The sequence below is a fragment of the Oncorhynchus mykiss genome, chromosome 13 (genome assembly GCF_013265735.2).
Source record: "Oncorhynchus mykiss isolate Arlee chromosome 13, USDA_OmykA_1.1, whole genome shotgun sequence".
NCBI lineage: Eukaryota > Metazoa > Chordata > Actinopteri > Salmoniformes > Salmonidae > Oncorhynchus > Oncorhynchus mykiss.
Genome location: NC_048577.1, coordinates 69,912,408 through 69,925,191, shown reverse-complemented (window position 1 = coordinate 69,925,191; position 12,784 = coordinate 69,912,408). Strand labels below are relative to the sequence as shown.

At 49.5% G+C, this 12,784-nt stretch overlaps 1 protein-coding gene across 2 annotated transcripts in view; it reads right to left on the bottom strand.

The window, feature by feature from the left end:
- LOC118938365 (guanine nucleotide-binding protein subunit alpha-13) overlaps nucleotides 1-12,784 on the bottom strand; it is a 43,889-nt gene that overhangs the window by 29,577 nt on the left and 1,528 nt on the right. For both annotated transcript variants that reach the window (XM_036942031.1, XM_036942032.1), the window contains exon 2: nucleotides 97-323. In XM_036942031.1, the coding sequence (XP_036797926.1) occupies nucleotides 97-323 (227 nt within the window). The remainder of the gene's footprint in view (nucleotides 1-96; nucleotides 324-12,784) is intronic.

Genomic DNA, 12,784 nt, shown 5'->3' with positions numbered 1-12,784 from the left:
TGCAAGCCCCTTCGTGTGTGTGTGTGTGTGTGTGTGTGTGTGTATCTCTCTCACGCGTCTCTATCCATGTGTGTGTTTCTCTAGGTGTGTCCTCACCAGTTGGAACTCCCTGCGTCTGTCGTAGGCGTCCTGGATGCCCGTGTCGGCCCACAGGGCCTGGATGGAGGGCAGGTACTGCAGGAAGACCTTGGTCTCCACCATGCCGTGGGCCATCCTGGCCGACCTCGTGTCAAACGCCATCATGGTCTCTCCGTGCCTCTGGTTGGACGCCTCTCCCCACGGGATGTGGAGCTTTTCTCTGGCATCCACCAACACACGCACCCCTGGGAGGGAGAGACTGTGTTAGCCAACTGAGCTAATGACTAGGCATGAAGTAGATTAAGTAGAGGGTCATACTTCCACCAACACCCCTAGAGACCGAGGGGGGGTGGAGGGAGACCGAGGGGGAGAGATGGAGAGACCAGGGGAGCGAGCGGGAGAGACCGGGAGGGGGGGGGGGGGGGGGGGGGGGGGGCGAGACCGGGAGACCAGGCGAGACCGAGCGACCAGGGGGAGGGGAGCGAGACCGAGAGACCAGGCGAGACCGAGAGACCAGGGGGAGGGGAGCGAGACCGAGAGGGAGCGAGACCGAGAGACCAGGCGAGACCTAGAGGGAGCGAGACCGAGAGACCGAGAGGGAGCGATTCCGAGAGACCAGGCGAGACCTAGAGGGAGCGAGACCGAGAGACCAGGCGAGACCGAGAGGGAGCGATTCCGAGAGGGGAGCGAGACCAAGAGGGGAGCGAGACCGAGAGGGGAGCGAGACCGAGAGGGGAGCGAGACCGAGAGGGGAGCGAGACCGAGAGGGGAGCGAGACCGAGAGGGGAGCGAGACCGAGAGGGGAGCGAGACCGAGAGGGGAGCGAGACCGAGAGGGGAGCGAGACCGAGAGGGAGCGAGACCGAGAGGGGAGCGAGCGACACTGAGGGGGAGCGAGACTGAGAGACCGGGGGGGAGCGAGACCGAGCGACACCGAGGAGGAGCGAGACCGAGGGGGACCGAGACAGAGCGAGCGACACCGAGACGGGCCAAGAGGGACCGAGAACCAAGGGGGAGACAGTCACACATACAAACCCGTTTCTTCTGTAGTGCAAGAACACTCTCAAATAGTTTTAGGCACAAGCACTCACAGTACAGTACACGTGTCCTTGTGGGGACAACAGTCTTTCCCATTCCAACTCCTAACCCTAACATAGCCTTTATCCTTGTGGGGACAACAGTCTTTCCCCTTCCAACTCCTAACCCTAACATAGCCTTTATCCTTGTGGGGACACAACAGTCTTTCCTATTCCAACTCCTAACCCTAACATGGCCTTTAACCTTGTGGGGACCTGGGAAATATATGTCCCAGAGAGAGAGAGATTTCCTTGTTTTACTATCCTTGTGGGGACTTCAGTGGAATTCCGGTACCCACGAGGACAGTAATACAAACACACCACAGTAGTCCTCCAGACAGACAGACGTGTCCCAAACAGTGCCCTATTCCCTATATACAGCACTACTTTTGACCAGAGACCAATGGTACTTCACTTTAAACTTCTTCACAACAGTATCTCGGACCTGCCTGGTGTGTTCCTTGTTCTTCATGATGCTCTCTGCGCTTTTAACGGACCTCTGAGACTATCACAGTGCAGGTGCATTTATACGGAGACTTGATTACACACAGGTGGATTGTATTTATCATCATTAGTCATTTAGGTCAACATTGGATCATTCAGAGATCCTCACTGAACTTCTGGAGAGAGTTTGCTGCACTGAAAGTAAAGGGGCTGAATCATTTTGCACGCCCAACTTTTCATTTTTTGATTTGTTAAAAGTTTGAAATATCCAATAAATGTCGTTCCACTTCATGATTGTGTCCCACTTGTTGTTGATTCTTCACAAAAAAATACAGTTTTATATCTTTATGTTTGAAGCCTGAAATGTGGCAAAAGGTCGCAAAGTTCAAGGGGGCCGAATACTTTCGCAAGGCACTGTAGCTTAGTGGTTAGAGGGGCGGCAGGTAGCCTAGTGGTTAGAGCAGGTAGCCTAGTGGTTAGAGCAGGTAGCCTAGTGGTTAGAGGGGTGGCAGGTAGCCTAGTGGTTAGAGGGGTGGCAGGTAGCCTAGTGGTTAGAGGGGTGGCAGGTAGCCTAGTGGTTAGAGGGGTGGCAGGTAGCCTAGTGGTTAGAGCAGGTAGCCTAGTGGTTAGAGGGGTGGCAGGTAGCCTAGTGGTTAGAGCAGGTAGCCTTGTGGTTAGAGCAGGTAGCCTAGTGGTTAGAGGGGTGGCAGGTAGCCTAGTGGTTAGAGCAGGTAGCCTAGTGGTTAGAGCAGGTAGCCTAGTGGTTAGAGCAGGTAGCCTAGTGGTTAGAGCAGGTAACCTAGTGGTTAGAGCAGGTAGCCTAGTGTTTAGAGGGGCGGCAGGTAGCCTAGTGGTTAGAGGGGCGGCAAGTAGCCTAGTGGTTAGGGGGGCGGCAGGTAGCCTAGTGGTTAGAGGGGTGGCAGGTAGCCTAGTGGTTAGAGGGGTGGCAGGTAGCCTAGTGGTTAGAGGGGCGGCAGGTAGCCTAGTGGTTAGAGGGGTGGCAGGTAGCCTAGTGGTTAGAGCAGGTAGCCTAGTGGTTAGAGGGGCGGCAGGTAGCCTAGTTGTTAGAGGGGTGGCAGGTAGCCTAGTGGTTAGAGGGGCGGCAGGTAGCCTAGTGGTTAGAGGGGCGGCAGGTAGCCTAGTGGTTAGAGGGGCGGCAGGTAGCCTAGTGGTTAGAGGGGCGGCAGGTAGCCTAGTGGTTAGAGCAGGTAGCCTAGTGGTTAGAGCGTTGGGCCAAAAGGTTGATGGATCAAATCCCAGAGCTGAACAAGGCAGTTAATCCACTGTTCCCCGGTAGGCCGTCAATGCAAATAAGAAATTGTTCTTAACTTGCCTAGTTAAATAAAGGTTACATTTAAAGACATGTAAATTTAAAACCAGCTGCTGTTGACATGGGCTGGTCCACGTGAAGTCTGCAGGGATGTGTCAGTGTCACTGACCAGAGTGTGTGGTGACCAGAGTGTGTGCGTAACACCAACTGGTGGTGATGGAGGTGGTGTGGTGACCAGAGTGTATGCGTGACACCAACTGGTGGTGATGGAGGTGGTGTGGTGACCAGAGTGTATGCGTGACACCAACTGGTGGTGATGGAGGTGGTGTGGTGACCAGAGTGTGTGCGTGACACCAACTGGTGGTGATGGAGGTGGTGTGTGGTTCCTGTGGTGAGAGGTGGGGCCCTCCTCCCCTTCCTTTCTCCTCTCTGTCAAACACACACACACACATCCTGAGACAGACAGCTCTGACAGTCTAACCTGGGTCGACTACCCTCCTTGACCTGGCCTTGGCCTCTCTCTGGGGAGACACTAGGAACCAGACAGACCAGTTCATGTCCTGCTGAGACTAAGAGTCCATCAAAGTCAGTGCTGTTGAAGACAGGGCTGAAATGGATAGCCGAGTCACCCAGACCTGACAAACTGAGTCAAGGCAGGTCTACGGGAGGAGGCCCATAGATACCGTATCGAGTTGGAAGTTTATTTCTATGGAGTTTGATAAACTTGGTTTGAGGTTTAGAATTTCAAAAACGGCCACCATGTTGCCAAAGGTTCTATGACAGAATGTTGTTGTCTTCAAGGGACGTTTGGTGCCAACCAGGATGGTGCTCTGTAACGTCAGAGAGCCTCTCTCTGGTTATACCACTCTACAGTAAGGAGTCATATATATACACACAGGGCCCTGGTCTAAAGTAGTGCACTATAAAGAGAATAGGGTGTAATTTTGGATGAACAACAAGCACAGTACAGGGACTACTACTACTACTACAGCCATAGAGGTTTTAACATTGTGTTAACTGACAGTAGTGATAAACAGAGAAGGACTAAAGGCACTGATAAGTAGTATAATTAGACTGGCTGCCAGCTACAGACCACCGATAAGGAGTAGTATAATTAGACTGGCTGCCAGCTACAGACCACTGATAAGGAGTAGTATAATTAGACTGGCTGCCAGCTACAGACCACCGATAAGGAGTAGTATAATTAGACTGGCTGCCAGCTACAGACCACTGATAAGGAGTAGTATAATTAGACTGGCTGCCAGCTACAGACCACCGATAAGGAGTAGTATAATTAGACTGGCTGCCAGCTACAGACCACTGATAAGGAGTAGTATAATTAGACTGGCTGCCAGCTACAGACCACCGATAAGGAGTAGTATAATTAGACTGGCTGCCAGCTACAGACCACTGATAAGGAGTAGTATAATTAGACTGGCTGCCAGCTACAGACCACCGATAAGGAGTAGTATAATTAGACTGGCTGCCAGCTACAGACCACCGATAAGGAGTAGTATAATTAGACTGGCTGCCAGCTACAGACCACTGATAAGGAGTAGTATAATTAGACTGGCTGCCAGCTACAGACCACTGATAAGGAGTAGTATAATTACAGGGCTTGCTCTTTTTTTTTTCACTCACTCACTCACTCTCTCACTAAACAGGGCTGTTTTCCAGGTGCTCTCTCTCACTAAACAGGGCTGTATTCCAGGGGCTCTCTCTCTCACACACGGCCTGGGCTGTTGATGTAATAATGAAGGATTGGATCAATAGATCAATGGCAAAACATCCATCGCACGCATTAGGCCCCGATGCTAACGATCAATAGCCTACGACCATAGAAAAACAGCCACGATGCTAACGATCAATAGCCTACGTCCATAGAAAAACATTAGCCACGATGCTAACAATCAATAGCCTACGTCCATAGAAAAACATTAGCCACGATGCTAACAATCAACAGCCTACGTCCATAGAAAAACATTAGCCACGATGCTAATGAGCCATCAAACATTAATGCATAAAAACTCAGCTAAGGGTTTCGGAGGCCAGAACAGAGAGCCTCTCTGGGAGGAAGAGCACGGGGCTTGTGGGTAATAATAGCTTCCTCCTTCCACAGTCTTATCACTGTTTAGTTCCTTTCTCTGCAGAGATTCAACTGTCATTTCTTTGAGGGCGCGCGCGCACACACACACACACACACACACACACATAAAAGACAGAAGGAGCTACAGAGACAGAATGACGGGGACATTCAAGTTCATTGATGACTAATTATTAAAAGGGGGATTATAAATGCACCAATCAAATAGCTCTCTGGGGATCAATCAGTCAAATGAGGGTCTGAAGAGACTTCCAATAGGTAGAAGACGAGCAGGTCTTTCAGACAAGGTCAAACATCAACCTATTAAAAAGGCTTGTGTTGTTGTTGTTGTTGTTGTTGTTGTTGATGGGAAGCCGGACAGGCTGGGGACTGGCGGGATATGATATTACCAAGATACATATTGTATCGGCACCATAGTATGGGGATTCTATATGCATCACGACTCACCATGATACGATATGCATTGTGATTCTATATGCATCACGACTCACCATGATACGATATGCATCACGACTCACCATGATACATACGTACGATATGCATCGCGACTCACCATGATACGATATGCATCGCGACTCACCATGATACGATATGCATCGCGACTCACCATGATACGATATGCATCGCGACTCACCATGATACGATATGCATCGCGACTCACCATGATATGATATGCATCACGACTCACCATGATACGATATGCATCGCGACTCACCATGATATGATATGCATCACGACTCACCATGATACGATATGCATCACGACTCACCATGATACGATATGCATCGCGACTCACCATGATACGATATGCATCGCGACTCACCATGATACGATATGCATCGCGACTCACCATGATACGATATGCATCGCGACTCACCATGATACGATATGCATCGCGACTCACCATGATATGATATGCATCGCGACTCACCATGATATGATATGCATCGCGACTCACCATGATACGATATGCATCACGACTCACCATGATACGATATGCATCACGACTCACCATGATACGATATGCATCGCGACTCACCATGATACGATATGCATCGCGACTCACCATGATACGATATGCATCGCGACTCACCATGATACGATATGCATCGCGACTCACCATGATACGATATGCATCGCGACTCACCATGATATGATATGCATCGCGACTCACCATGATATGATATGCATCGCGACTCACCATGATATGATATGCATCGCGACTCACCATGATATGATATGCATCGCGACTCACCATGATACGATATGCATCGCGACTCACCATGATACGATATGCATCGCGACTCACCATGATATGATATGCATCGCGATTCTATACTGAGGTTTTATTGAGGTTATCGATGATCCGAACATACTGCTCACTAAATGTCTGCTGCAGAGGGACGAGAGAGAGAGAGAGAGAGACACATAATAAAAACTAGTTTGATCAGTCATGGAAATAGAAGTGCTGGAAACACATTGGATCTCTATTTAAAAACAGAAGATGGAGGCCATGCTATAGGAGGAGAATGAAGACCGAAGACAAGCGCTACCAAGTAGCTAACGTTAGCACCCTAGAAACTAAAAGCATTTGAATCGATATATAATATCGTCAAAAATAATAAATTGGATACTCTAACGTATCTATTTTACTCCCATCCCTGGAAGTCAGCAGACCCGTGTTCTCGCCAGATTCTGCTAGACGGGGTACCTGAAACAGCCAGCTGACAACATGAAAACACTGAATAGGCACTTATGTTTAGGGGCTGAGGTTTCTTGGTAGACTGTTTCCTAATGATTGAAGTAATGATGTTATTATACACACAAACTATATTACACACACACACACAAAACATGCCACACACACAAAACATGCCACACACACACAAAACATGCCACACACACACAAAACATGCCACACACACAAAACATGCCACACACACACAAAACATGCCACACACACACAAAACATGCCACACAAACACAAAACATGCCACACACACAAAACATGCCACACACACAAAACATGCCACACACACAAAACATGCCACACACACAAAACATGCCACACACACAAAACATGCCACACACACACACAAAACATGCCACACACACACACAAAACATGCCACACACACACACAAAACATGCCACACACACACACAAAACATGCCACACACACACACAAAACATGCCACACACACACACAAAACATGCCACACACACACACAAAACATGCCACACACACAAAACATGCCACACACACAAAACATGCCACACACACAAAACATGCCACACACACAAAACATGCCACACACACAAAACATGCCACACACACAAAACATGCCACACACACAAAACATGCCACACACACAAAACATGCCACACACACAAAACATGCCACACACACACAAAACATACCACACACACACAGGAAGTGATCACCTGAGCGGTTGACACTAAGGACAGGAGGTGTGTTGTACCGTTTCACATCAGTGGAATTCTGAGTATTTCCGTTGATGCAATCTCCAGTCATTGTTTTCAAAATGACCTTTGACCTCTAGAGATAGCGGCTAACAAACACCACCGAGGCTCTTTCGTCAGCGCCTGCCGAGGCTCTTTCGTCACCGCCACATCCATACCAGGACAAGGCCTGACCCAGCAGGAACACTTGGCTGCAGAGGAAGTAAAGGAGCAGTTGGCTCTGTGGGGTACACCGAGGGTTTCTCCTGGCTGGCACACAGCAGTTATTCAATGTTGTGTAGAATGCCAACCGACATTGTTTTATCTCTACACGACACAGAACGATGTACCAGTTTGCTGTAAAGAAACAATCCCAATGTTCCATAAGAGTCGGAAACACACTTCCTTTCTGGAGTCCCTTAGAGCCGAACAGGCACAGAGTCACACACATAGTCTCCTAGCGCAGTAGTCATTAAGAGGCTGCGGGAGGGTAAACAGGATACAAACAACATGCTGAGACAAGGCAGCAGACTCTGTGGCTCAGAGCAGAGGGCTGAGACAAGGCAGCAGACTCTGTGGCTCAGAGCAGAGGGCTGAGACAAGGCAGCAGACTCTGTGGCTCAGAGCAGAGGGCTGAGACAAGGCAGCAGACTCTGTGGCTCAGAGCAGAGGGCTGAGACAAGGCAGCAGACTCTGTGGCTCAGAGCAGAGGGCCGAGACAAGGCAGCAGACTCTGTGGCTCAGAGCAGAGGGCCGAGACAAGGCAGCAGACTCTGTGGCTCAGAGCAGAGGGCCGAGACAAGGCAGCAGACTCTGTGGCTCAGAGCAGAGGGCTGAGACAAGGCAGCAGACTCTGTGGCTCAGAGCAGAGGGCCGAGACAAGGCAGCAGACTCTGTGGCTCAGAGCAGAGGGCCGAGACAAGGCAGCAGACTCTGTGGCTCAGAGCAGAGGGCTGAGACAAGGCAGCAGACTGTGGATCAGAGCAGAGGGCTGAGACAAGGCAGCAAACTGTGGATCAGAGCAGAGGGCTGAGACAAGGCAGCAAACTGTGGATCAGAGCAGAGGGCTGAGACAAGGCAGCAAACTGTGGATCAGAGCAGAGGGCTGAGACAAGGCAGCACACTCTGTGGCTCGGAGCAGAGGGCTGAGACAAGGCAGCAGACTCTGTGGCTCGGAGCAGAGGGCTGAGACAAGGCAGCAGACTCTGTGGCTCGGAGCAGAGGGCCGAGACAAGGCAGCAGACTCTGTGGCTCAGAGCAGAGGGCCGAGACAAGGCAGCAGACTCTGTGGCTCAGAGCAGAGGGCCGAGACAAGGCAGCAGACTCTGTGGCTCAGAGCAGAGGGCTGAGACAAGGCAGCAGACTCTGTGGCTCAGAGCAGAGGGCCGAGACAAGGCAGCAGACTCTGTGGCTCAGAGCAGAGGGCCGAGACAAGGCAGCAGACTCTGTGGCTCAGAGCAGAGGGCTGAGACAAGGCAGCAGACTGTGGATCAGAGCAGAGGGCTGAGACAAGGCAGCAAACTGTGGATCAGAGCAGAGGGCTGAGACAAGGCAGCAAACTGTGGATCAGAGCAGAGGGCTGAGACAAGGCAGCAAACTGTGGATCAGAGCAGAGGGCTGAGACAAGGCAGCACACTCTGTGGCTCGGAGCAGAGGGCTGAGACAAGGCAGCAGACTCTGTGGCTCGGAGCAGAGGGCTGAGACAAGGCAGCAGACTCTGTGGCTCGGAGCAGAGGGCTGAGACAAGGCAGCACACTCTGTGGCTCAGAGCAGAGGGCTGAGACAAGGCAGCAAACTGTGGATCAGAGCAGAGGGCTGAGACAAGGCAGCAGACTCTGTGGCTCAGAGCAGAGGGCTGAGACAAGGCAGCAGACTCTGTGGCTCAGAGCAGAGGGCTGAGACAAGGCAGCAGACCCTGTGGATCAGAGCACTGTCTCAAATAGAACCCGGTTCCCTACTCTACTCTCTCCTTGGGCCCTAAACTGCCACATTGAATTCAATTAGACAACTAACCATCAAGTCTTTGACTTTGGCACACAGGGCTCTGCTCAAACATAGTGCACTATGCAAGGAATAGGGTGGCATTGGGGACTCAAGAGCATCAGCCAGTTATTCAGAAAGGACTAAACAGATTGACTCTGCCCTAGACTGAACAGGTGTTCATAGCACATACTCACAAAGCATCTCAGAGTAGGAGACATTGCTGGTCTAGGATCAGTTCTGCCTATTAGATCAATGAATAACACAGGGGGTATCTGATCCTAGATCAGCACTGAGAACCCCAGAGGCTTTAAAATAAAGTTGTTCTAACATCTGTTTAATAACTGAAAGAGTTGACTCACGCTGGGAGAGTTCAGCCTAGATCCAACACCACCCGTCCATCCATCTATGACATCACAAGAGGAAGTGCAACACCCGAGGCCCCTGCTAGCTCCTCACGAGTCGGCCGGACAGCAAAAATCTGCCACTGTCATTAATGCTACACAACGCCTGTTGGCTCACATGACACCCTATTCCCCATATAGTGCACTACTTCTGACCAGACCCCCCACTATGGACCCAAGTCAAAAAGCAGTGCACTATCTAGGGAACAGGGTACCACATCTAGACTTAGGCTATACTATCCAGACATGCACTAGGCTGTTCTTCCAGAGAGACAAAGGGAGGGGGGGGGGGGGGGTAGATCGTATCACTTCTTAGGGATAAAATACAGTCCAGATAAACAGGCCTGTAGAATGTAAATAAGTACACCAAGATTTAGGAGACAGGGACAAACCATTTATTTAGCTAAAACAAACACACGCACCCCCCCCCCCCCCCCCCCCCCCCCCCATCAGGTCAGAACTGAAGACTTAACGGGGGGAGATTTAGCAGAAGGGAGATTTAGAGGTGGATTAAGGAATTTAAATCATAACATGATGAGCCAAGACCCTTTGTTTACAAATAGAAGACCGATGAGATAAAGTCCCTAAACACAGGCCTTTCACCACCAGGTCTATAGGCTACATCTATATTTCCGGTCTGACGGACGCCGAAGATGAGAACAGAGCAGCGTCATCGGGGGGCTTCGTCCCCCAAATGGTGCACTACTTTATACCAGGGTCCATAGGGCGCAGGCCAACACGTTAGTGCAGTGTATAGGGAGCCATTTGGGACGAACCTCAGGACTCCCACCATTCATCTGTCACATAGAAGACAAAACACAGCGTTCCTCATTGGGGATCCTGCCCGGGCTTAGCCAATCACCCACAGCCAATCACCCACAGCCAATCACCCACAGCCAATCACCCACAGCCAATCACCCACAGCCAATCATCCATCTGTCTGTGTGTGTGTGTGTATACATTTCCCCCCCATTCATGCATTTCACAGTAAGGATATGACATCATGGTGTGAGGCTGGGAACCCCCTGCACCCACCCACACAGACAGACAGACAGAGCTACCGGGGACATCCTCCATGTCTGATGATTAAATAACAGTAAAGTACCCATCTAAAATTAACACAATGATTCAACATGGTTCTTTAATAGGAGTTCTGAGAAACGGTGCGTCAACAAGAAGACATTAAATGGAAGAGTTTAGTCTACGTACGACAGATCTAAGATAAATAGCTTCATTGTGATCAACGACTCACAAAGGAAAAGTTGACCAAAAACAACAACACAATGACTATAATTGTATAGTTGACAATTAATTTATTAATTGCTACACTAACAAACCAGTGTGTACCAGGAAACCTAAATTAGTCTGCGTAATGAACAAAGTAGCCAACTAGTAGGGGGGGGGGGGGGGGGGGGGGGGGGGAGCTCGCAGAGTGGTTTCACCCCCATAAAAGATGTTTGTTTGCATAACAGGAGTTATCGGACTGTAGTATTGCTGTACATCTCTGGTAATATCGTTGACTAGTGTGTGCAGGGCTGGGTTGTCACGACTACCTGACCTGGTATGACCACACAAGTTGGAGGCAGAAACACCCCTTTCATGTTCTCTCTCTCTCTCTCTTCAGATTTTATACAGCTAGGCCTAATGCCCCAGTCTACCAAAACGTGACCGACATCCACCGGTGTTGAACTTTCAACTGAAAACACTCAACATTCAGGGGAGGTTATGTCAAGTAAAGATTTACAGTAAAATAACAAATAGCTAGCTAGGTAATAAACAAAATAGGCAATTGATCTAGCCAGCAAGTTTGACAGACTGTCTGGGTGAATACAAACAATTGGAATACGAGCGATCACATCGCCGCCTCAAAACAACATGGTTTCCAGTTGCCCTATAAAGGAAGGTAAGTGGTTAAAATGCTGAGGCCAAAAAAACAACTGCCACATTTTTAAGAGGACGTAATTTTATTTTTTTTTACGAAAATCCTGTTACTGAAGGTTTATCAATAATCGGCGATTCCTTGTCCGTCGGTCCTGATTGTATAATGTGTGGATATCTGTATGGAAACGGTCTGAAACCGGTGCCTATATGATGTGATCGACAGTGGTAGGCCACGTGGAAGCGTGTCTTGCATGCTGTTACCACGCTTACAGGCAGGTCGTGGCGACCGGCAAAAGGTCTCATAGACTTCAATAAGAGTAGGGCGGCGGGTGCCAAAACGGAAGTGGCAAGTGGTTCGTGGTGCTCGTCCCCGTGAGCAGCGGCAGCACTGCTGGCTCAGCACCAGAAGATTAAATTAGCTGAAGTCTTGAGCGGCCGTAGCACGTGGTCGACCAATGCACAGAGTTCATCTTGCCAACCAATCAAAAACAACATTTTAATGACAATATTCAAGCTGACAACAACCGGGACCGCTCGTCTCTACACGGTAGACAGATTTTATTTTGCGGTTCAACTGCCGTTTAGTGCTGCTCATGTGTAAACACCTTTATAGTGCAGGTTTGAAGAAACGTTCAGGTTCCTGAGATTTCTATCAGAGGAGGCTGGTGGGAGGAGCTATAGGAGGACGGGCTCATTGTAATGGCTGGAATAAATGGAACGGTATCAAACATATGGAAACCACAGATTTGACTCTGTTCCATTCCAATGAGCCTGGTCCTCCTATAGCTTCTCCCACCAGCCACCTCTGGTTTCTATAGCTACATATATTCACACATTATACACTGAACAAAAATATAAAGTCAACATGTAAAGTGTTGGTCCCATGTTTCATGAGCTGAAATAAAAGATCCCAGAAATGTTCCATACGCACAAAAAAGCTTATTTCTCTCGAATGTTGTGCACAAATTTGTTTACATCCCTGTTAGTGAGCACGTCTTCTTTTCCAAGAATTGAATGTTAATTTCTCTACCATAAGCCGCCTCCGTCATTTAATTTTTGGGGGGGCAGTATGTCCAACCCTGCCTC